This window comes from Erpetoichthys calabaricus, chromosome 5 (assembly GCF_900747795.2).
Source record: "Erpetoichthys calabaricus chromosome 5, fErpCal1.3, whole genome shotgun sequence".
NCBI classification, from domain to species: domain Eukaryota; kingdom Metazoa; phylum Chordata; class Cladistia; order Polypteriformes; family Polypteridae; genus Erpetoichthys; species Erpetoichthys calabaricus.
Window position 1 is genome coordinate 19,832,912 of NC_041398.2, and position 25,301 is coordinate 19,858,212.

Sequence of the window (25,301 nt, forward strand, 5' to 3'; positions counted from 1 at the left end):
TGAAGGATGATAGGAGTAGTGCCCACCTCGGATGGTCTGGCTGCACTGTGAGGAGGCAGCCAAGTCGGGGGTCAGGTGGATGAAGTCTGTGGGTGCTGAGTCTCCGCCGGCTGCTGCGTGAGTGATGGGTGAGCTGGGGAGACGAAGAAGGTGGTGGGCTGGGATCTGAAGGAGCCAGGGACTGCATTTTTAACCCCTGCTTTCAATGGATTAATTTATTGTATTTTTATCCCTCACTATTCACTCATTTTTATGGATTATTTATGTATGGACATTTTAGAACCACTGCACTGTCGACACTGTTTTTGGTTTGATTCTTTTTAATAAAAGCATGGAACACTTTTTACACCATCCACTTGCTCCTTGTGTGATTTGTCCCCATTAGTTAGCTCATTCGGTCATAATTATCGATGGTGTGGGGTTCCAGAGGCTTCCTGATGTGAAGAAGGAGCATGGAGTGGACCAGTACCTTCTCAAACTGCCGTGTTAATCTAAGAAGGGGGCGCTAAAACAGGTAAATAAAAACTTTATTTCTCCAATATTTTTCCCCAATGTCTGTGACAAGCCAAGTGTCTCTCTCTATATTTGCTTTATTTCAACAGCCACTGAACTTGGCTTATTACACAGCCATATGGCTTCCCTCCAGTGTATGTTCTTATGTAATACAGAAGGCTTTCCTTATGTAAAAGTCTTTTGCCTTTAGGCTTTTCTCAGGGTTCATTTCTTTAAATTTCTTGGTGTGCTTACTAACAAGACAGGAGTAAACCTCACTCTTCAGTCACAAGGGTTCTCTTGCACTACTTCATTTATTACTCCCTTAAGTTTGCACCCTTTATGAATTCTTAGGTGACGCTGAAGACTGCTGCTTCTAGAGAATTGTTTGTCACATTCAGAACAGCCATATGGCTTCTCTCCAGTATGAATGACTTTGTGCTTCTGAAGACTGCTACTTACAGTGAACCTTTTACCACATTCAGCACAGCCATAGGGTTTTTCTCCTGTATGGATTCTTGTATGTCTTTGGAGACTGGAACTGTCAGAAAATCTTTTGCTACATTCAGAGCAGCAGAAGGGCCTTTCTCCAGTATGAATTCGTGTGTGTGCCTGAAGATGGCTACTGTCAGTAAAGCGTTTACCACATTCAGTACAGCCATACAGCTTTTCTCCAGTGTGCATTCTTTTATGCCTTTGGAGACTGTAAATGTCAGAAAGTCGTTTCCCACATTCAGAACAGCAATATGGTTTCTCACCAGTATGAATTCTCGTGTGACCCTGAAGAAGGCAACTTTCGATGAATCTTTTGCCACATTCAACACAGCCATTTGGTTCTTCGCCAGTGTGGAATCTTGTATGTCTTTGGAGACCACGACTGTCAGGAAAGCTTTTGTCACATTCACAGCAGCAATATGGCTTCTCCCCAGTATGAATTCTTGTGTGGCTCTGAAGAAGGCTAATGATGGTGAATCGTTTGCCACATTCAGAGCAGCAGTATGGCTTCTCTCCAGTATGAAGTATTTTGTGCCTCTGAAGGGTGCTACTCTCTGTGAATCTTTTACCACATTCAGAACATCCATATGGCTTTTCTCCAGTGTGAATTCTTGTGTGGCTCTGAAGATGGCATCTTTTGTTGAATCTTTTTCCACACTCTGTACAGCCGTATGGCTTTTCTCCAGTGTGGATTCTGTTCTGTCTTTGGAGAGCAAGACTGTCACAAAGTCGTTTGCCACTTTCAGAGCAGCAATGCATATTTTTTCCAGTATGGATTCTCATGTGCCTCTGAAGATTGCAACTGATAGTGAATTGTTTTCCACACTTAGTGCAGCAATATGGCTTTGGTCTTTTTTGATTCAACTTGAGATCTTTACAGTCAGATTTGTTTTTAAAGGTTTGTCCAAATGCTCCGGCAGTGTACAAGGCCTCTTGGTCTGTGCTATGCCATTGTTGTTCTTCAGTATCGATGGTTTCTCTTGCAGGAAGAGAACTACACCGGAAGGAAGCTGATGTTAAAGTTTCTGATCCTCTTGTTGAATTCTTCTTCATTTTCTCGTTTTCCTGTGTGTGTTGCAGTGTGCACTGAAGAGACATCTCAGCAGATGAAGACGGGAAGAAGTTGCCACATTCTTGAAAATCTGCAATGATACAGTTTTGTTAAATGTTTTCAAATAAATAAAACCTTAACATGATATTTAAACTGCACCTGTCGTTTTGCAACAGCACAGTGACATGGAGCATCACAAACAGCAATAGTACTGCCCAGCACTGACTACAACCCAGTCACCACAGTCATTTCCAATTACTACAAACACCAAAGCAAACACAAATCTGTAAATGTTATCATTTTCACTTTCTTTTATGCTTCATTGTATTACTTACTCATTTTCACATTCCTAGATGGTTGCTGCTTCTTTCCTTCTTCTCTCCCATTTCCTTCATTGATTTTCTCTTCAAGCTCAGAGAACTCCGATTTCAGTTTCAAAGAATTTTGTTGGGTAGCCAGCTGTCCCATATTAGTAACCCAATGCCGTAAACTTGAATGAGATTCTTCACAAAACTCTTGTTTGAAGCACTCCTCCTGTTTAAAAACCGAGATTCTTCCTTCAGAGTCCTCCACCTTCGCATACAATTCCTCTGCTGTACCCCACTCACAGTCCTCCTGTTTAATGTGTGCCAGTCGTTCACTCCCGCCGTCATCTTTGGCCGAGGCCATGCTCTGTGCAAAACTCTTTTGTTCCCTTCTAAGACTCCATTCTCACAGGGACGGTTTTGGCCTGGAGGCCATTAGACACCTCTCTGCATGCCTATGTGACATGGGACGGCGGCTCCTTCTTACCTGTCAAAATAAAAGTGTTGGAATCATCTCATAGATTAAGCAAAAATAACTTGAACACATTCCACTGTTAACTTCCAGTTTTTAACAAACTCAGAAAACTCACAGCTAGGTTTATATATGAGACTTGAAATGTTGCAAACCTTTCCTGTTAGCCTAAGTTGATTTGAAGTGAAAACCTGCTTGATACCAAGACAATGTCCAGCTGATTGAGACAAAGCAAACAACAGGAAAAGGGGAGAAAGCTGAAGGCTGTTTCATTTGGAATTATTTCATACTGGCAGCACAGGTCTACTCAAGTCTAATCAAAATATCTGGATTTGACCTAAACTAAGACCACCATTTCAAAGAGACTCAGCCCGTCATGTATTGATGTGCCACACCGTAATTACAGTGAAACCAACAGGAAGAGACTTTGAAGAGGACATGTTAAGCACAAACACCTATCAAGTCACGTTTGATAACCATTAAATGTATAAAGAAGCCCACTGACAGCTTCAGTGGACCCATCTGAATGGTTCTTAATTCCCTGCCAGTTGGGACTGCGCCCACCCACTGCAAAAAACCACTCCTCCTCTCACTCCTCTTCTTTTCTCTCTGCTACTCTTGCCTATTTATATTCAGGGCACAGATACAGCTCTAATGCCCCTCAGGTGTCACTTCTAGCCCAGCACCAAAATGGTGTCTCTGGATCAGAGGCAGCTTGACGTTTGCTCCACAGACGCCTGGATTGAGCGCTCACTGTCTGCACCTGATGGCCTCACTCACACCCTGGAGTATTCACTTAAAATACATTTGATGATAATACGAATGTATTACAAGTACTTTGCCACCAGTTTATCCCACACGCACTTGATTGTCCTTGTGTCTGTAGAAGAGCATTAGAACACTCTAGATGAGAACAGGCCATTCAGCCCAACAAAGCTCACCAGTCCCATCCACTTATTTCTTCCAAAAAAACATCAAGAGGAGTTTTGAAAGTCCCTAAAGTTTCATTTTTAATTCTGTGCTGGTTGCCAGAGTTTTGAAGTTTTTCATTTGCTCCTCCAATCTTCTTCCTACTTCCCAAACACCCGTGTAGCCAGTTCACTGGCACCTGTAAGCTGACTGGTGATGGCTAGATTTGTTCTGTTATGTACTCCTGTCACCTTCAAGATTGATTCCTGACTTGCACCCCATCCTAGGTTGCCTGTGCCCACTGTAACAGCTGTGTGTTTACCAAAGTCGTGTTTGACAAAAGCAAGTTGCTGAACAGACCTGCTTATATCAGCCGACTCATCTCACTGTAGTGCGGACTTTTCAATCCACCAGACTCATTCAGTCATCTGACCTTTAATGTCATGTGTCAGCTCATCGATGTGTCTTCCAGTTGTATCACACAAAAGAGGATCTTTATTTCAAGCTGACAATCAAGCCTATCATCATGCAGGAATCTCCTCGCTGGAACGGCCGCCAGACAAACGAGGCTCTTGACAATGGTGCGGTTCTTTCTGCAGGTGGCAACGTATTAACCTCCTTAGCATTAGACCCGAGTGTCACTCGGGCTGCTAAAAACAGTGCTAAAAGCATTAGTCACGAGTGTCACTTGGGCAATGGTATAGATGTGTCTCATGTAACACCCGAGGTTTACTTGGGCTGTAAAAAGTGGCCAACAGAGTTAGTGCCGAGCGTTACACAGGGCAACAGTATGGGCGTGTCTTACGTAATTACACATCAGGCCCAAGCGTTGGTCTTCACCAAGCCTCATAATGGTGTCTCGTAAGAAACGCTTCTCATCAGTAGTGAGCAGATTTACCACTTAATTTGTTACTTTACTTAAGGACGTTTTTAAGCTATTTGTATTTTAGTTAAGTAAATTTTATTCAGGGCTACTTTTACTGTGATTCTGCTACATTTTAAGTGAACTAACACACTTTTTACTTCAAGACTTTTTCTAGCAAGTCCTTTTAAAAATACATAAAAGAGATCTACCTGGTGTGTTGTCAGCTTACATTATATTTAACTGTGGCTCAGAAACAGCTAAAAAAATGCTGCATATCATTCCAAAATAAAAAAGTTGGGAGTGGTGTCCCCACAACTTTCTCATATACACAGATATGGGGATGGGTATTTGAGGAGTAAATCGCAAGACAATGATTATATTTTTTATATTATGCACATTAAAGAACCATCAACAAGAAATCAAATTAATAATAATATTGAACAATGATTATAAAAGTAAAGTTGAATAAATCAGACTCTGCAACTGCAGAATAAAAAAAGTACCACATCCGGTTAGCAGAAATAGCCCAAAAGTTAATAGAAATCTATGATTTCTACCTAATACTTGTATGCAAACTTTGGTTGGCCGAAGTGAAAGCGTACTCAAGTTATCATGTTTACACACACATATTTCCAAAAAATGGTATTTTTGGACTCAGGGAGGTCTAAAACATCGAGATTCATCAAAATCTCAAAGTCGAATTTTTGGACGATTGCAATACTTTCCCCCTATGAGAAAGTAAATTGGACTCGAGGAGGTCTAAAACATTGAGATACATCAAAATCTCGAGATCGAATTTTTGGACGATTATAATAGTTTCCCTACAAGAAAGTAACTTGGACTATAGAAGGTCAAAAATGTCGAGATTCATCAAAATCTTCAGGTCGAATTTTTGGACGATTACAATACTTTCCCTACGAGAAAGTACATTGGACTCAGGGAGGTCTAAAACATCGAGATTCATCAAAATCTAGAAATTGAATTTTTGGATGATTACAATACTTTCCCTATGAGAAAATAACTTGGTCTCAGGGAGGTCTAAAACATTGAGATTCATCAAAATCACATTTTTGGACGATTACAATACTTTCGTCTACGAGAAAGTAAATTGGACTCAAGGAGGTCTTAAACGTCAAGAATTCATCAATATCTTGAAATCAAATTTTTGGACGATTACAATACTTTCACTACGAGAAAGTAAATTGGACTCAGGGAGGTCTAAAACATTGAGATTCATCAAAATCACATTTTTGGACGATTACAATACTTTCCTCTATGAGAAAGTAAATTGGACTGAAGGAGGTCTAAAAGGTCGAGATTCATCGAAATCTCAAGGCCGAATTTCTGGACGATTACATTACTTTCCCTATGAGAAAGTAACTTGGACTCTGGGAGGTCAAAAACGTTGAGGATTCATCAAAATCTCAAAGTCGCAATTTTGGACGATTACAATACTTTCCCTATACTTCGTATACGAGAAAGTAAAAAAAACAAAAGTGTCATAGCACCCCTTCTCCTGCTCATTTGGCTGCTCACGTCATGATTATCAAAGGGAGGACATGGAAACTGAACAAGCATATTTTCCCCATGGTTGTATTTGACCACTGTATTTAAATTAGTAAAATACAAAGGTGATGTATAGATTAGGCACAGAAGACACTGCATTAAGGAATCTCTGCTGCAAGAATTTGCCTTCAAATTTGAAGTCATGTTGAGGTAAGCGTTTTTCCCTCTACTAAAGCTATCTTGATATAGAGCCCCTGAAGTACCAAAAAATGGTGTCACAGGCACAAGCACATATCTTGGGACCACAAGTTATATATTGTACAAACAATATCTGTATACTGTAAGCAAAAGATTTTGCTGCGGACCCTTGTGAGCCCAATTACTGAAGCATTACAGTGAGCCCCGCTGTAAAAGTTGACGGTTGACTGGAGAAGGCAGAGTCGGGGTTCAAAAAGAGATCGCGTCACCTGCGAGGGGGTAAGAGGAGCGCCCCTGTGCCTTGAGGGACAAACAAGAGGACATTAAAGCTTTGTTGTCCCTTGTTACCAGAGTGCTAATAAAAGTGACGTCCGCTTTTCCACAAACAGAGATCAGCCAGTATTTTGGTTGTTACCTTATGGAATTTGAGCTCAGGGAAAGCTAACAGACGTCTGGCCAGCCGACCAGGAATCGACTTTAGAGCCACAATGACGAAGCTAAGTGCAGATGACTTATGAAGTGAATATTCTAGCTTTGTACACAAGTGTGAACTCTAAGCAGCAAAATATTCGGTTGTGCTAACTTACTGGAGAACTGCTGGCCATCTGTTATTCTATCCTCCATTGAACTCTCTCTATCTCTGAGCTGTCCTCATTGTGCAGTTCAGGAAAGAGCATTTAAATTAACAGAATGGACCCGCGTCGACAGCACTGACTCTCAAGATTTGTAAATGCCATTTTATTATGTTGTATTGAAGTTGAATTATTGTGGTGAAATATTAATGAATCCCTGCGTGGAGTTTGCATGTTCTCCCCGTGTCTGCGTGGGTTTCCTCCCACAGTCCAAAGACATGCTGGTTAGGTGGATTGGCGATTCTAAATTGGCCCTAGTGTGTGCTTGGTGTGTGTCCTGTGGTGGGTTGGCACCCTGCCCAGGATTGGTTCCTGCCTTGTGCCCTGTGTTGGCTGGGATTGGCTCCAGCAGACCCCCGTGACCCTCAGTGGGTTGGAAAATGGATGGATGAATATTAATGAAAGTTGGTTTCATGCTTATACGAGGGGGGCCATAAAAATAATGAGAATTAAAAGATTTCTCAGAACATTTCCAAAATTGAATCACCCTCACAATGCTCTCCCCGAGACCCATTACATTCGTCCCATCACTTTTTCCATTGTTCAAAACTGTTCTGAAAATCTTGCAAAGTGACAGCCTTCAGTACCTCTCCTCTACATCCTGAAAACGCTTTCCTTTAAGGTCCCTCTTCATTCTTGGAAGTAAGAAAACAATCGCAGGGTGCAAGGTCCAGGGAGTGTGGTGGTGTTGGGAAACCACTGTCCTCCCGTTTATTTCGTGATCAACTGCCGCACACTCAATGCTGTGTTGTCGTGATGCAGGAGCCACTCACTCGCCCGATTGCCACAATTCGGTTCGTTTTTCTCCGCACCGCATCAGGCAATCGCTTCAGCACTTCTGGGATGCCGCTTGGCCAAACGATGCAGAGGGCAGTCTTGTACACGCACCTATTGGCAAACGGCGGAATTTAATGCCCCTCCAGACTCCAGAGAAAAAAATACTCGTTATTTTTGGGTTCCCACCTCATATGTGTGGAAATTTAAAATGCCTATTGGAGTGCATTGGAAATGGGAGTACGCATTATGAGACAACGGATATACTGTATATGTCGGAGAGTTAAAAATAAGCCTTGAGTTTAAATGTACTTAATTTCATCATTTATATGAATGCTCGAGATGGTACTTTAAGGATAAATTAAAGGAAAAGTAAATCGTAGCTTACTTAAGAGAGTTCCTGTTAAACATAAACGACGACTCTGAAATGGCTCCATTACCATTAAATGTAATAACCTGCCATTCTAAAATCTGTCTTTACTTCAGTGAAATATAATAAACTCAATCTGTGTTGATTTTCACTCATTGTTCATATTGTGTGTCTATTCAAGTGATAAGGATGAGAATTGTTTGCTTCTTTCTTTTTCTTTTTATATTTTATTTTCAATATTCTTCTCTCTGGAGTAGGGGTTGGAATGGAATCTGAACCCGTGGCTTTGTGGGGACTCAACACGGTATGAAGGTGCGATGAAATGGAGTTACAGCTGCACACTCTGTAGGCTTGGTTTGCTCAACCTTTACTCTCCTGGTTTATGAATTGCTTCAAAGTTTTTAAATATTTGCTTTTATGTAAGACTAGCTGTGTAAGCCCGGGCTCCAAGACACTATTGAAATCGTCAGAAAAAAAATTGAAATGCAGAGTCGGCGGTTTTGTTTTGTCGATTGTGCTCGCCTTGCTTGTACAGTGGGTACGGAAAGTATTCAGACCCCCTTCAATTTTTCACTCTTTGTCATATTGCAGCCATTTGCTAAAATCATTTAAATTAATTTTTTCCCTCATTAATGTACACACAGCACCCCATATTGACAGACAAAAAAAAGAATTTTTGAAATTGTTGCAGATTTATTAAAAAAGACAAACTGAAATATCACATGGTCCTAAGTATTCAGACCCTTTGCTCAGTATTTAGTAGAAGCCCCCTTTTGAGCTAATACAGCCAGGAGTCTTCTTGGGAAAGATGCAACAAGTTTTTCACGCCTGGATTTGGGGATCCTCTGCCATTCCTCCTTGCAGATCCTCTCCAGTTCTGTCAGGTTGGATGGTAAACGTTGGTGGACAGCCATTTTTAGGTCTCTCCAGAGATGCTCAATTGGGTTTAAGTCAGGGCTCTGGCTGGGCCATTCAAGAACAGTCACAGAGTTGTTGTGAAGCCACTCCTTCGTTATTTTAGCTGTGTGCTTAGGGTCATTGTCTTGTTGGAAGGTAAACCTTCGGCCCAGTCTGAGGTCCTTAGCACTCTGGAGAAGGTTTTTGTCCAGGATATCCCTGTACTTGGCTGCATTCATCTTTCCCTCAATTGCAACCAGTCGTCCTGTCCCTGCCGCTGAAAAACACCCCCACAGCATGATGCTGCCACCGCCATGCTTCACTGTGGGGACTGTATTGGACAAGTGATGAGCAGTGCCTGGTTGTCTCCACACATACCGCTTAGAATTAAGGCCAAAAAGTTCTATCTTGGTCTCATCAGACCAGAGAATCTTATTTCTCACCATCTCAGAGTCCTTCAGGTGTCTTTTAGCAAACTCCATGCGGGCTGTCATGTGTCTTGCACTGAGGAGAGGCTTCCGACAGGCCACTCTGCCATAAAGCCCTGACTGGTGGAGGGCTGCAGTGATGGTTGACTTTCTACAACGTTCTCCCATCTCCTGACTGCATCTCTGGAGCTCAGCCAAAGTGATCTTTGGGTTCTTCTTTACCTCTCTCACCAAGGCTCTTCTCCCCCGGTAGCTCAGCTTGGCCAGACGGCCAGCTTTAGGAAGGGTTCTGGTCATCCCAAACGTCTTCCATTTAAGGATTATGGAGGCCACTGTGCTCTTGGGAACCTTAAGTGCAGCAGAAATTTTTTTGTAACCTTGGCCAGATCTGTGCCTTGCCACAATTCTGTCTCTGAGCTCTTCAGGCAGTTCCTTGGACCTCATGATTCTCATTTGCTCTGACATGCATTGTGAGCTGTAAGGTCTTCTATAGACAGGTGTGTGGCTTTCCTAATCAAGTCCAATCAGTATCATCAAACACAGCTGGACTCAAATGAAGGAGATCTCAAGGATGATCAGAAGAAATGGAAAGCACCGGAGTTAAATATATGAGTGTCACAGCAAAGGGTCTGAATACTTAGGACCATGTAATATTTCAGTTTTTCTTTTTTAATAAATCTGCAACAATTTCAAAAATTCTTTTTTTTGTCTGTCAATATGGGGTGCTGTGTGTACATTAATGAGGGAAAAAATTAATTTAAATGATTTTAGCAAATGGCTGCAATATGACAAAGAGTGAAAAATTGAAGGGGGTCTGAATACTTTCCGTACCCACTGTATATTAGTGGCTAAGCGTGTTTGTCTTTCCTCGACGGTTTCATGCTGTAGCCTCGCACTTCCGAGCCGGAAAGACAGACACACTTCCACGCGTAGACGTTTATATATAAGACTAGCCGTGTAAGCCCCTGCTGTAAAAAGCCCGGGGTCCTGGAAACTATTGAAATTGTCAGAAAAGAAATTGAAATGCAAAGTCGGCCGTTTCGTTTTGTCGATTGTGCTCGCCTCGCTTGTGTATCAGCGGCTAAGCGAGTTTGTCTCTCTTTGGCGGTTTCACTTTGGCAACGGAGTTGGTTTTCTTTCAGCTTCATGCTGTAGCCTCATCCTTCCATCTTCTTACAACTTGTTAACTCGGGGCCAGCTCGTTGAGATTGATGCTGTAGCCTCGCACTTCTGGGCCGGACAGGCAAGACAGACGCACTTCCACGTGTAGACGTTTATATAAACTGCTCAAAAAAATATTAGAAAAACTTTTGCATGAGAGTATAGCATCAAGTCAATGAAACTTATAGGCTATTGATCTGCTCAGTTAAGTAGCAGAGGGGCTCGTTCATCAGTTTCAGCTGCTTTGGTGCACTAGAGGGGCAACAATGAGACGAACCCCAAAACAGGAATGAATGGTTTCACAGGTGGAGGGAGGCCACAGACATTTTTCCCTCCTCATCTGTCATTTTGCATTTGGTTCCAGTCAGTGTCACTACTGGTAGCATGAGGCCACCATACCCGGACCCTACAGAGTTTGGTGGCACAGGTAGTCCAACGTCTCCAGGATGGCAGGCACATCAATACATGCCTCCCATTGCCAGAAGGTTTGCTGCATCTCCCAGCACAGTCTCAAGGGCATGGAGGAGATTCCAGCAGACAAGTCAGTTACTCTAGGAGAGCTGGACAGGGCCCCTCATAGAAGGTCCTTAACCCATCAGCAGGACCCACCACTGTCTGCTCCTTTGGGCAAAGAGGAACAGGATGAGCACTGCTAGAGCCTACAAAATGACCTCCAGCAGGCAGGCAGGCAGAACACTGGTGTGAATGTCTCTGACCAAACTATCAGAAACAGACATCATGAGGGTGGCCTGAGGGCCCGATGTCCTCTAGTGGGCACCGTGCAGCTCGATTGGCATTTGCCATAGAATACCAGAACTGGCAGGTCCACCACTGGTGCCCTGTGCTATCACAGATGACAGAGCAGGTTCACCCTGAGCACATGTGACAGACGTGAAAGGGTCTGGAGTAGCCGTGGAGAACGTTATGCTGCCTGTGACATCATTCAGTATGACCCGTTTGGTGGTGGGTCAGCGATGGTATATCTGAGGAGGCATATCCATGGAGGGACACACAGACCTCTCCAGGCTAGACAACGACACACTGTAAAAAGCAATTCAAGGGACCTCTACCCATCACTTAATCAAATGCATGCTATTAGGTTAAAAATTCAAGTTCAATGATTTTATTAAACATTTTAATTTGAAAACATTATTTAATGTGTTGACGTGATGTCAACACATTAGTACCTACTTTAGCTTAGACTTGCAAGTAATCTAAACTCAAATTCCTTTTTTCATTTATTGAAAAACAAAATTTAAGTTCGTCTAACCTAATCTAACGCTATGGCTGCTTAATTTCTCTGCTTCATGAGGTGAAACTCCTCCAACTTAACATGCTGTGACAAGATCGTCACACCATATTGCAAGTGAAAAAAACAACTACGGTGAGCGATAGAACGGATATTTTAGTGATAGAGGAGCAATTTCAAGCTAATATTTACATTGCTCTAATATAATAAATATCCATCCATCCATCCATTTTCCAACCCGCTGAATCCAAACACAGGGTCACGGGGGGTCTGCTGGAGCCAATCCCAGCCAACACAGGGCACAAGGCAGGAACCAATCCCGGGCAGGGTGCCAACCCACTGGAGGACACACACAAACACACCCACTAGGGCCAATTTAGAATCACCAATCCACCTAACCTGCATGTCTTCGGGCGCTCCGGTTTCCTCCCACAGTCCAGAGGAAACCCACGCAGACATGGGGAGAACATGCAAACTCCACGCAGGGAGGACCCGGGAAGTGAACCCAGGTCCCCAGGTCTCCCAACTGCGTGGCAGCAGCGCTACCCACTGCGCCACCGTGCCGCCCATAGTAAATATCATTTACTTATTTTGCATAACAGGTTGAATAGCTCTAGTGAAAGTGAGTGCCATTCATCTTACCATATTTTCTCAACAGTACTTTTTTGTTCCAGCCGCTAATGATTTCTCACGTGCGTCTGTATGTTGCCTGATGGCGTATTGAGAAGATACTTCATTAATTGTAATAATCTTTCTTTGACTTTAATTACCCCTCCTCGAACCGCCACCTTACCATGGTGGAAGGGTTTGCGTGTCCCAATGATCCTAGGAGCTCTGTTGTCTGGGGCTTTATGCCCCTGGTAGGGCCACCCAAGGCAAACTGGTCCTAGGTGAGGGATGAGACAAAAGCGGTTATACAAACCTCCTATGACGAATAAAAAATTTGGACGGCGGAGGGGGTGCTAAAGGGCATACCTTCTGGGGACTCCCTCGTTCTGCTGGGAGACTTCAATGCTCACGTGGGCAATGACAGTGAGACCTGGAAGGGCGTGATTGGGAGGAATGGCCCCCCCGATCTGAACCCGAGCGGTGTTTTATTATTGGACTTCTGTGCTCGTCACGGATTGTCCATAACGAACACCATGTTCAAGCATAGGGGTGTTCATATGTGCACTTGGCACCAGGACACCCTAGGCCTCAGTTCGATGATCAACTTTGTGGTCGTGTCGTCGGACTTGCGGCCACATGTCTTGGACACTCGGGTGAAGAGAGGGGCGGAGCTCTCAACTGATCACCACCTGGTGGTGAGTTGGCTTCGATGGTGGGGGAGGATGCCGGTCAGGCGTGGTAGGCCCAAACGTGTTGTGAGGGTCTGCTGGGAACGTCTGGCAGAGCCCCCTGTAAGAAGTAGCTTCAACTCCCACCTCCGGCAGAACTTTGACCATGTCCCGAGGGAGGTGGGGGACATTGAGTCCGAATGGGCCACGTTCCGTGCCTCTATTGTTGAGGCGGCTGACCGGAGCTGTGGCCGTAAGGTGGTTGGTGCCTGTCGTGGCGGCAATCCCTGAACCAGCTGGTGGACACCGGCGGTGAGGGATGTCGTCAAGCTGAAGAAGGAGTCCTACCGGTCCTTTTTGTCCTGTGGGACTCTGGAGGCAGCTGATAGGTACCGGCAGGCCAAGCGGAATGCAGCTTCGGTGGTTGCTGAGGCAAAAACTCGGGCGTGGGAGGAGTTTGGGGAGGCCATGGAGAACGACTTTCGGACGGCTTCGAGGAGATTCTGGTCCACCATCCGGCATCTCAGGAGGGGGAAGCAGTGCAGTGTCAACACTGTATATGGTGCTGACCTCGACTCGGGACGTTGTGGGTCGGTGGGGGGAGTACTTTGAAGACCTCCTCAATCCCACTAACATGCCTTCCAATGAGGAAGCAGAGCCTGGGGACTCAGAGGTGGGCTCCCCCATTTCTGGGACTGAGGTCACCGAGATGGTCAAAACACTCCTTGGTGGCAGGGCCCCGGGGGTGGATGAGATACGCCCGGAGTTCCTCAAGGCTCTGGATGTTGTAGGACTGTCTTGGCTGACACGCCTCTGCAACATCGCATGGACATCAGGGACAGTGCCTCTGGATTGGCAGACCGGGGTGGTGGTCCCCCTCTTTAAGAAAGGGGATCGGAGGGTGTGTTCCAACTACAGAGGGATCACACTCCTCAGCCTCCCTGGAAAAGTCTATTCGGGGGTTCTGGAGAGGAGGGTCCGTCGGATAGTCGAGCCTCGGATTCAGGAGGAACAGTATGGTTTTCGTCCTGGTTGCGGAACAGTGGACCAGCTCTACATCCTTAGCAGGGTCCTGGAGGGTGCATGGGAGTTCGGCCAACCAGTCTACATGTGTTTTGTGGACTTGGAAAAGGCGTTCGGCCGTGTCCCTCAGGGAATCCTGTGGGGGGTACTCCGAGAGTATGGGGTACCGGACCCCCTGATAAGAGCTGTTCGGTCCCTGTACGATCGGTGCCAGAGCTTGGTGCGCATTGCCGGCAGTAAGTCGAACCCGTTTCCAGTGAGAGTTGGACTCCGCCAGGGCTGCCCATTGTCACCGATTCTGTTCATAACTTTTATGGACAGAATTTCTAGGCGCAGCCAAGGTGTTGAGGGGGTCCAGTTTGGTGGGCTCAGAATTGGGTCACTGCTTTTTGCAGATGATGTTGTCCTGTTTGCTTCATCAGGCCGTGATCTTCAGCTCTCTCTGGATCGGTTCGCAGCTGAGTGTGAAGCAGCTGGGATGGGAATCAGCACCTCCAAATCCGAGACCATGGTCCTCAGCCGGAAAAGGGTGGAGTGCCCTCTCAGGGTTGGGAGCGAGATCCTGCCTCAAGTGGAGGAGTTCAAGTATCTCAGGGTCTTGTTCATGAGTGAGGGAAGAATGGAGCGTGAGATCGACAGGCGGATCGGTGCGGCATCCGCAGTAATGCGGGCGCTGCATCGGTCTGTCGTGGTGAAAAAGGAGCTGAGCCATAAGGCAAAGCTCTCAATTTACCGGTCGATCTATGTTCCTACCCTCACCTATGGTCATGAGCTATGGGTAGTGACCAAAAGAATGAGATCGCGAATACAAGCGGCTGAAATGAGTTTCCTCCGCAGGGTGTCTGGGCTTTCCCTTAAAGATAGGAGGAGAAGCTCAGTCATCCAGGAGGGGCTCAGAGTAGAGCCGCTGCTCCTCCACATCGAGAGGAGTCAGATGAGGTGGCTCGGGCATCTGATCAGGATGCCTCCTGGACGCCTCCCTGGTGAGGTATTCCGGGCATGTCCAACTGGGAGGAGGCCCAGGGGAAGACCCAGGACACGCTGGAGGGACTATGTCTCTCGACTGGCCTGGGAACGCCTCGGGATTCTCCCGGAAGAGCTAGAAGAAGTGGCTGGGGAGAGGGAAGTCTGGGCATCTCTGCTCAAGCTGCTGCCCCGGTGACCCGACCTCGGATAAGCGGAAGAGGATGGATGGATGGATGGATGGATGGATGGATGGATGGATGACTTTAATTATTTTCCAGTTGTAAGGTTTAGAGTACACTCCGAAGCTGTAATATAAAATGTTTTTGCATCTTGCAATAGGTCAGGTTTGACACATTTGGCAATTGAATATTGCAGTACATTGAGGCCTATATTTCTGCTGCTGTAGTACGGCTATTTGTTAGACAAAGTTTTTGAAAGATGTTGAAAAATGTAAGCAAATTTTGCAACACTTTCATTCTTTAAGTGGCTGCAGTTTTAATAATTTAAATTATTATTCTAAGATTGATGACATCTTGCCTAAAGAAGGGGCCTGAGTTGCCTCGAAAGCTTGCATATTGTAATCTTTTTAGTTAGCCAATAAAAGGAGTCATTTTGCTTGGCTTTTCTCTACAGTCATAATGGCTAACACAGTACAACACCCTAGTACTAATAATTTAATAAGTAATTCCATCCATCCATTTTCCAACCCGCTGAATCCGAACACAGGGTCACGGGGGTCTGCTGGAGCCAATCCCAGCCAACACAGGGCACAAGGCAGGGAACCAATCCTGGGCAGGGTGCCAACCCACCGCAGTTAATAACTTGATAAAGCTTAAAATTATAGGCAGAAAACACTAATTACCCCAACTTCATTTTTTACATTATCACAGCTTTAAAATAGATTAATAATTAAGTATTTAGAACTTAAAAGTGTCTTTAAAAATGTAACAAATTAGTTGGGACAACTTAATTTTTATGTGCAGTGAATTTAAAAAGTTGTGTGTATCCTATATTTTTTTAAGTAGATGGTACTTAAAAGTAATTTAAAATCTGAAGGAAAAACCTTTTCCAGTTACTCAATGTTGTGGGTTGGTTCTACGTAATTTTAACCAGTAGTTGTAGTAACTCAAAAAGCTTGATGCAGAGCGTTGTGTTAATTTTTTTTTGTTGGCCCAAAACAATTGTTTTTAGAGTGCATCTTGACTGCCATTAGGTATCGGGATGAAATCCTTAGACCCCCTTGTCAGACCCGATGCTGGTGCAGTGGCTCCTGGGTTCCTCCTGGTGCACCACAATGCCCGGCCTCATGTGTTTGTGAGAGGGTGAAGGAATTGATCCCATTGACTGGCCACCCCACCCGCTCACTCGCCTGACCTCAATCCAATAGAACACCTCTGGGTGGGACAGTGATGGCCCTGGTCCAGATCTGGGAGGAGATCCCCCAGGACACCATCTGTCATCTCATTAGGAGCATGCCCTGACGTTGGGGGACCATACAAACTACTGGGTACAATTTGGAGTTGATGCAATGAAATTTTCCGTCGTCAGGCATGAATACAAGCACATGGGAGGGTACCACCGAGAACAATTTGGAGTCGCTGCAATGAAATTTCGACAAAATGGACTCGTTTTTTCCCTTTGATTTTCGGGGTGTCTTTGAATTCAGCCCTCCCTCTGTCAGTTCATCATTTTCATTTTCATCCTTTCATTCCTAACACATCACCATATCAGTCCATAGCAGTAGAGACAGCCAGCAGGATTTTTTTTCTTTCCCATTGAGATCTGATTTGTTTTCAAAGGGTTCCTTTAATTTTTCTGAGCAGTTTATAAGAATACTGTTGCAAATCTGCTTTGCTATAATGAATGTGCTTTTTTGTCCCTAAACTTTGATAGCAGTAAGTAAGGGACACTATAATAAAAGTATTCTGCAGCATTGTTAAAGTGGAAACAAGCAAGGCTTTGGAATTATGAGAAAAACCAGCAAGCCCCCGATTCTCGAAAGAATCGCAAATCCAAGAATGGCAAGAACTTTCAGTTCCATCTGATACCTGGAGGGATGACATATCATGGAGGGTGGGTGCGTCCTGGGACAGTTCATTCAATTAAATAAACATATTTGTACTAAAGCGGTTTCTTTTTGGAGCTGTGACTCAGTTGTAGGCGCCTTCGTTTATTGTTTTCAGCCATGCAGTCGCGCGTTTGTTTTTCTATGGCTGTGCCGTCAGCGAGAAGTCGTTTGCTGACGGCAGTGGTTCCGGGCATAGAGGGCTACATTACTAAACGAACGTGGTATATGCGGTGGTGTGAGCGGTCGCGCTCGGGCGGCTGTACACTCTGGCGTGCATGCTGTACCTCAGGTTTAGTGAACAGGTTGTAGCCATGGTTAAGGTTTCATTTAGTTAAATAGACATACAGTGGTGTGAAAAACTATTTGCCCCCTTCCTGATTTCTTATTCTTTTGCATGTTTGTCACACAAAATGTTTCTGATCATCAAACACATTTAACCATTAGTCAAATATAACACAAGTAAACACAAAATGCAGTTTGTAAATGGTGGTTTTTATTATTTAGGGAGAAAAAAAAATCCAAACCTACATGGCCCTGTGTGAAAAAGTAATTGCCCCCTGAACCTAATAACTGGTTGGGCCACCCTTAGCAGCAATAACTGCAATCAAGCGTTTGCGATAACTTGCAATGAGTCTTTTACAGCGCTCTGGAGGAATTTTGGCCCACTCATCTTTGCAAAATTGTTGTAATTCAGCTTTATTTGAGGGTTTTCTAGCATGAACCGCCTTTTTAAGGTCATGCCATAGCATCTCAATTGGATTCAGGTCAGGACTTTGACTCGGCCACTCCAAAGTCTTCATTTTGTTTTTCTTCAGCCATTCAGAGGTGGATTTGCTGGTGTGTTTTGGGTCATTGTCCTGTTGCAGCACCCAAGATCGCTTCAGCTTCAGTTGACGAACAGATGGCCGGACATTCTCCTTCAGGATTTTTTGGTAGACAGTAGAATTCATGGTTCCATCTATCACAGCAAGCCTTCCAGGTCCTGAAGCAGCAAAACAACCCCAGACCATCACACTACCACCACCATATTTTACTGTTGGTATGATGTTCTTTTTCTGAAATGCTGTGTTCCTTTTACGCCAGATGTAACGGGACATTTGCCTTCCAAAAAGTTCAACTTTTGACTCATCAGTCCACAAGGTATTTTCCCAAAAGTCTTGGCAATCATTGAGATGTTTCTTAGCAAAATTGAGACGAGCCCTAATGTTCTTTTTGCTTAACAGTGGTTTGCGTCTTGGAAATCTGCCATGCAGGCCGTTTTTGCCCAGTCTCTTTCTTATGGTGGAGTCGTGAACACTGACCTTAATTGAGGCAAGTGAGGCCTGCAGTTCTTTAGACGTTGTCCTGGGGTCTTTTGTGACCTCTCGGATGAGTCGTCTCTGCGCTCTTGGGGTAATTTTGTTCGGCCGGCCACTCCTGGGAAGGTTCACCACTGTTCCATGTTTTTGCCATTTGTGGATAATGGCTCTCACTGTGGTTCGCTGGAGTCCCAAAGCTTTAGAAATGGCTTTATAACCTTTACCAGACTGATAGATCTCAATTACTTCTGTTCTCATTTGTTCCTGAATTTCTTTGGATCTTGGCATGATGTCTAGCTTTTGAGGTGCTTTTGGTCTACTTCTCTGTGTCAGGCAGCTCCTATTTAAGTGATTTCTTGATTGAAACAGGTGTGGCAGTAATCAGGCCTGGGGGTGGCTACGGAAAGTGAACTCAGGTGTGATACACCACAGTTAGGTTATTTTTTAACAAGGGGGCAATTACTTTTTCACACAGGGCCATGTAGGTTTGGATTTTTTTTCTCCCTAAATAATAAACACCATCATTTACAAACTGCATTTTGTGTTTACTTGTGTTATATTTGACTAATGGTTAAATGTGTTTGATGATCAGAAACATTTTGTGTGACAAACATGCAAAAGAATAAGAAATCAGGAAGGGGGCAAATAGTTTTTCACACCACTGTATTTGTACTACAGTGGTTTCTTTGTGTGGGCACCCTTGTTCATTCATTTTATCCATACGGGCTCGTTTACAGGTCATAGCCATACGGGCTTGTGTTTGTATTTAGTTGAGCGCTTTCATTGTGGATTCCGTACTGTAATACTGTAATGTAATTCAAATATGCGCTGAATCATTTCGGTCTTGTTTTCTCTGTGGCTGTGTCGTTAGCTATGGGCTCGGATTTGTACGGCCTAAGCAAACGGCCGAGTCTGGTACATGTTGCCTTCGCTGACACCGACTGCTTGAACAGGTTGTGTTGTTTGGGGGCCACCTACTGACTCTGGGAAGCCGCTGCATCTGACTGTGGGGCGAGCGCCACTGCGCAATATGCACCTCGGTGGGAAGCCACTGCGTGAAGACATATCATGGAAGGTGTATGCGGTGGTGTGGGCGGTCGCATCCAGGCGGCTGTACAACCTGGCGTGCACGCTTTACCCCAAGTGTGGTTCACAGGTCGTAGTCTCGTTTCTGTGTTTTCTTTGGTTTGAGCCGTGACTCCTTTCGCAAGCGCGTTGTAGGCGCACGCGTTGTCACAGCATGGACCTGTGCGGATTCTGTCCGTACTGTAATACAACCTTCGAATCCTCTCGTTTCTTTTTTTGCTCTGTGGCGGGCGGCAGTGCGCATGCGCCTCGATGTGCCCAGCGCCCAGATCCGGTTTACAACCTTCGGTTAGTAAGATGGATAAGGACAAGGGTGTAGCAGTGCTACTTTATAAGAACTGCATCTCCCAGCAGTCCTTGCAGGGGCCGCTGGGGTCAAAGGAGGTTTAAAAGAGGGCAGAGGGCAAAAGGAAAAAAGTTTGTTTTGTTTGGTGCATTGTGTGTTGCTGTTATTGGAACTCTAATTAATCTTTGTGTCCTGGACTGTATTCGTTTGTTGGGGTCTGGATTGTCTGTCTACCTGTGCACTGAGGACTGTGTTGGATTCATTGGTTTTCCGGAAGAGTGGAGCGCTCCTGAACCATCCATCTGATTTCATCCTTTCAGTAACTACCGGTTGGACTGTGTTTTTCCTTCACCCTTTCAACCTACAGATCGCTGGGCTTAATTTCGTCACTTCCCATTTTTCATCCGGATTGGTTTTCATGGACTTTGCTGTGTGGTGTTTGTGTGTGTTTATATGTTAAATGTAATATCACCGAAGGGGTCAGGAGTGGTATTACTGTTTTCATTTAGTTAATTGTGTTTCATTATACTCTTAATTGTTTGCCTTTCCCAGTGTGCTTTATTGGTCTCTGTTGTGAGTGTGTGTGGGTCGATCCAAGGCTGGGGACGTTCCTGGGATCTCTTATATTAAAATAAATGAATCACCGTCAGCCTGGACGGTGTGAATCTTAGCGGTATTGTTTCAAATTGTAGTTTGCCTTGTGGTGTGCAGCTGTTGTGAGGTCCGTGTTTCCAGCTGACAACCTCTGCAATGATTGCACAGGAATTCTGTACCATGGGCTCTCTGAGTTAAGCTGCAGAATCTCAGAAGAAAAAATAACCAGCGTTAAACACCCGGACAATGACATTGGACGCATGGTTTGTTTATAGCACACGCGTGGGTCAGTTGTGATGTGGGATTGTTAAGAATATTTCCAATCTGACATATCCTGTTAGCAACAATATGTAGCCAACAGTAAACTTACTTTATGTGTGAAGTTGTTTTTATATTTAATTTTTGGAATGATTATGCCATCATTAAGTGTATAAAAAGGACCGGACAGCCCATTTTTGGGTGTAACAAACTTGACTTACTGCGTTAGGGTTTCTGTGTTTTGTGTTATCTCTTGCAAGATTTAGAATTAAAGAACTGCTGTTTAAACCTCCTCCTACCTGTTCTTCTGAATCACGTCCATCGCTTGGCAAGGGGAGGGGGCACTTCAACGTCCACAGGGTGCCTGATCTACTGCTGTTGGGTATTCCAGTAGGGGAGGCACACTGTGAGTCGTATCCACACTCACCAGTGCCACACTTCAGGTCACCACCGTGACACTGACTGCAGTTATTTGCTGATCAAGGGCAGAATTGAATTAGTATAAATAAAATAAATGTACTATATTCTCTACACCACGGGTGTTGAACTCCGGTCCTGGAGGGCCGCAGTGGCTCCAGGTTTTCATTCTAACAATCTTCTTCATTGGTGACCAGTTTTTGCTGCTAATTACCTTCTTTTGCCTTAGTTATAATAAACTTGTCTCAGACCCCTTAAAGTTGTTTCTTTTTCTTTAATTAGCAGCCAAACAATAATGAGACACAAAACAAGCCGCCACATGACCAGTTCACCTGCGCCGATAACACAATATGTGAAAATAAAGAGAGGCGAAGGTCTCTGTAAGGTTGGTCTCTCAGCTCACTAAAACATCTTGACGGTATTGTTAGAAAAAACAGAAAATCAACAGTTTTGTAAATGTCTGCTGTGGCAGAGTGAGAGCAGCAACAAGCTATGGGATTAAATAACGAGTTTAATTAACACAGAGAATTGACTTCTCATTAAGAAACTGGTTGGAATGAAGTTGGTTGGAGTTTGAAATCCCAGTTTTGCTCATCATCTGTTGGCTCATTTCACATCTCATTTCTGCTTGGCTGCCATTTAATGAAGAAACGAATCAATTCAGAGGAACAAATCCTTAAAAACAGGGCTATTAAAATGAAGGGAAAAGGAGTTAATTAGCAGTGGAAACTGGTCACTGATTAGGAAAAGGGTCAGAATGAAAACCTGCAGCCACTGCGGCCCTCCAGGACTGGAGTTCGACACCCCTGCTCTACACCAATGTTTCCCAAAGTGGTTCCTACGGACCCCTGGGGGTCCTTGGAACCGCTGAGGGGGTCCGTGGCAAATTAAAATTAATTTGGGGGTGTGTAGACAACGTCAGGGGGTCTGTGAAAGGTTTAATAAAAAATTAAATAATTGTGACCCATTTTCATTATTATGAAAGTTAAAAATAAATTGGTAGTCATCTTTTCATCCTGAGTAAAATATAAGTATAGATAGGTACATAAAATACAAGTAATGACAAGCATCGCACGGTGGGAGCCGGGCCGACCGCGGCCGCCTATGTATCTACACGGGTTTGAACAGGAACGGAATCTTGCCGCTACAGGACAATTTTCTTTCATGTAATAACTTGTCTAAAATATGGCACTATAAAAGAGTTGTGCGTCTGATCAAACAATTTAATTCTGTTTTGTGCGTGATGTGAAGTGCATGCAACAAAGTTTCTTAGTTTTGAGCAACACTTTTTAGCAATCTCACACACTGTCACTGAAAATTGTGCATCTCCATCGATCATTAGTGGGAGTGGGGAGCAGGACTATATTCAAAAATGTCTGGAGCCTGTCATGAGCTGTCATGGAGGAGTGCCCCCTAAAGTGGTTGTCCACACTTGCTCTGGTATACAAGGAGCTAGCTTGCCTTGCTTGCAAGTACTTGGCAACACCTGCCACATCTGTGCCTTGAGAGAGGTTCTTTTCACTCTCTGGGCATATTGTGCAGAAAAAGCAAGCTGCCTTGTCCTCTGGAAATGTGACCAAGCTTGTATGTTTAAGCAACTGGCTTGATTTAATAAAACAGAAATAGTGTATTATTCATAATAATCCAAAAGGCCAACCTGCTGTTTCTGCTGAGAAATTAACTTGGCTAACTACATTAACAATTTTGAATTGTATTCTGTTTATAAAATCCTGTTTCTGGAGTTTTTGTATGGCTTTTAAAGTGAGATTTATCAAGCATTATTGAGAAATACAGTGTCTTAAATATGTCATCTGTTTTACAATATACGGCCAATTGTTTGTTTTCTATGTTCAGCATCGCACAGCCCTAGAGTATGAGTGAATAAAACCTCCTCACAGTTGAAGTTTTGTCTTTATTTCCTCTTGTTCCAGTTACCCAAATACATGAAGCATGCCATTATATTGTATCCATTGTTCTTAACCTATTTATGCCTCGTGTTCCATTATTGGAACGACAGTCACGTTGGAGTAACATATGTATAATGTAAGAAGTGGATTTGCCTAGTGTTCCAATTTTGGAACGCCACATAACTCAACAATTGAATGTAATACATATTTTTCTACGCAACATATGTGAATTTCATTAACAAACTCAAAAATTTCAACCTTCGGCATAAATGGGTTAATATGATCTGATTACGCTTAAAAATGTTTGTGGTAAAATTTGAACATAAAAAAAAATAAATTTGAGATTAATCACGATTATTTACATAAAGTCATGCAATTAATTGCGATTAAACTTTTTAATTGCTTGACAGCACTAGTTTTTGTATTTTAAAACAAAAGTTATAATTTCAATAAATATCAAAATGTTTTATTTATGTTTTATTTTCACATCACCATTCAAGACATCAAAATTTAAATTTGTAATTTTGCTATTATGTAGTTGTGTAGAGTTATTTCACTTGGGGGTTCATGGTCAGGTTTTTGCTATGAGAAGGGGTCCGTGGACATAAGAAGTTTGGGAGGCTCTGCTCTACACAAAGCCTTGCACCTTCTCATTAATATGAAATATACTTTTACTTTTGGTACTTGGGTACTTTCAAAAGGAGATACCTTTTTACTTTTACGCAGGTTTTGCAAAACAGGAATACTTCTTGCTTCAGTGAAGGTTAACTCACGTACAATTACTGGATAATTTTGACACCTCTGCTTAGACATCTAATCTTATTTATTACATGTAACGTTTTTCTTGATTATCCAGTATATAAAATAATTGTTGCGAAAATGAGCGAGGGCGCATATGTGAAGAAAGTAATTGCTATAATGAACGCAACACTGCTGTGTGTACAAAATGGCAGAATAAAGCCGTTCAAGTGACAGGCGCTACTGAAGACCTGCATGCCGTCACCGCCGCCACTCCATGCGCTTTTACAGACGAGTCGAGCGCTTCAGTCACCGCCATATTGAGACCCAAAGAGTCAGGTTACAAATTCAAGTCCTGTTTATTGTTTCTTTTAAAAGAATACGCTACGATATAGATATATAAATAGCATGCAATTTCAAAGACATGCAGGTTAGCTCCATTGGCGAGCCTAAATTGGCCCTAGTGTGTGATTGGAGAGGGTGTGCAGGGGGGGGGGGGGTGTTTGCCCTGCCCTGGGTTTGTTCCTATCTAAGTTAGCTGGGATGGGCTTCTGCAGACCCCCGCGACACTGTTCAGGGCAAAGCGGGTTAGAAAATGACTGACTGACTGTTTTATGGCTCAGTCACACGCCCCTCCATTCTCTTACGCCCCTGGGTTTAAGCCCTCGTGCACTAACCCGGCCCTGTCCGCACGTCCACGTGGCATTCGTATTGTGAACGCTATTTTAGGAAAAGGTTGCTGCGAAACTTGAGAGTGTCGGTTTTTGTTGTGGCTCACGTAGCTCAGACTGAATGTCGAGCATAGGATCAGACGAACGAGCGGCTCATGCGGCAGCCTGGAGACTCGACCAGCGTCAGTATAAACAGGGAACTGGAAGTGTACCTCGACTCTCTCTCTTTCTAATTTTGCTGCTTCTTTCTTCTTTTTTTATTATACTCTATTTGGATTCATTGCCCACACGCTGTCTTTGGTTGTCTGTGACCCCAACATTCCTGCCTACGTCCTGCTCCACTTTAAATTTAATTTCCTCTTCACTCCCAGCTCGATGCTCTCTTTGCTTACCGACACTCCTTCTCTTCAACGCTCTTCCTCTTCTTGTCTCTCTTTCTTTTCATTTTCTTATTCTGACTACGTCCCTTCTCTGCTGTTTAGACACGAGTCTCGTATGGTGCAAAACACTCCCACTGTGATCCACCACGGCTTCGTTCCGTTGACGAACCAATCAAAATGCACAGTTCCGTGGAGCTACGTATGACGTCACAGGGGAAAAAACAAATGCTGTCAGAATAAAAGTCATCAATTGACACCAACGTCACCTCAATGAAATAAAATTTGCTTCCAAGTAGCTGTCAAAATAAAAGACCACTAAAACGACCCAAACGCAGCTCCTCGCGTCACCACAGGTTAACACCAGCAGTTTCACGGTTAAATGATAGGTGTTTTTAGACTAAACACGTTAATACAATATGCAGAGTAGATAGATAGATAGATAGATAGATAGATAGATAGATAGATAGATAGATAGATAGATAGATAGATGTGAAAGGCACTACATAACATAGATAGATAGATAGATAG

At 43.9% G+C, this 25,301-nt stretch overlaps 1 protein-coding gene across 1 annotated transcript; it reads right to left on the minus strand.

Annotated features, from left to right (window-relative positions):
• Positions 1 to 366: 366 nt before the first annotated feature.
• Positions 367 to 24,950, minus strand: LOC114641681 (gastrula zinc finger protein XlCGF26.1-like). The gene is made up of 3 exons (XM_028790705.2): positions 24,786 to 24,950; positions 2,374 to 2,830; positions 367 to 2,129 (listed from the first exon to the last, which is right to left on the minus strand). The coding sequence occupies exons 2-3, from the start codon at positions 2,705 to 2,707 to the stop codon at positions 775 to 777; spliced, it is 1,689 nt and encodes a 562-aa protein (XP_028646538.2). The 5' UTR covers positions 2,708 to 2,830; positions 24,786 to 24,950; the 3' UTR covers positions 367 to 774.
• Between the last annotated feature and the right edge of the window lie 351 nt (positions 24,951 to 25,301).

Coding starts and splice junctions, on each gene's coding strand:
- LOC114641681 (XM_028790705.2), bottom strand. CDS start 2,707: ATGGCCTCGGCCAAAGATGACGGCGGGAGTGAACGACTGGCACACATT. Junction 2,130..2,373: donor ATCTAGGAATGTGAAAATGA/GTAAGTAATACA, acceptor GTATCATTGCAG/ATTTTCAAGAATGTGGCAAC.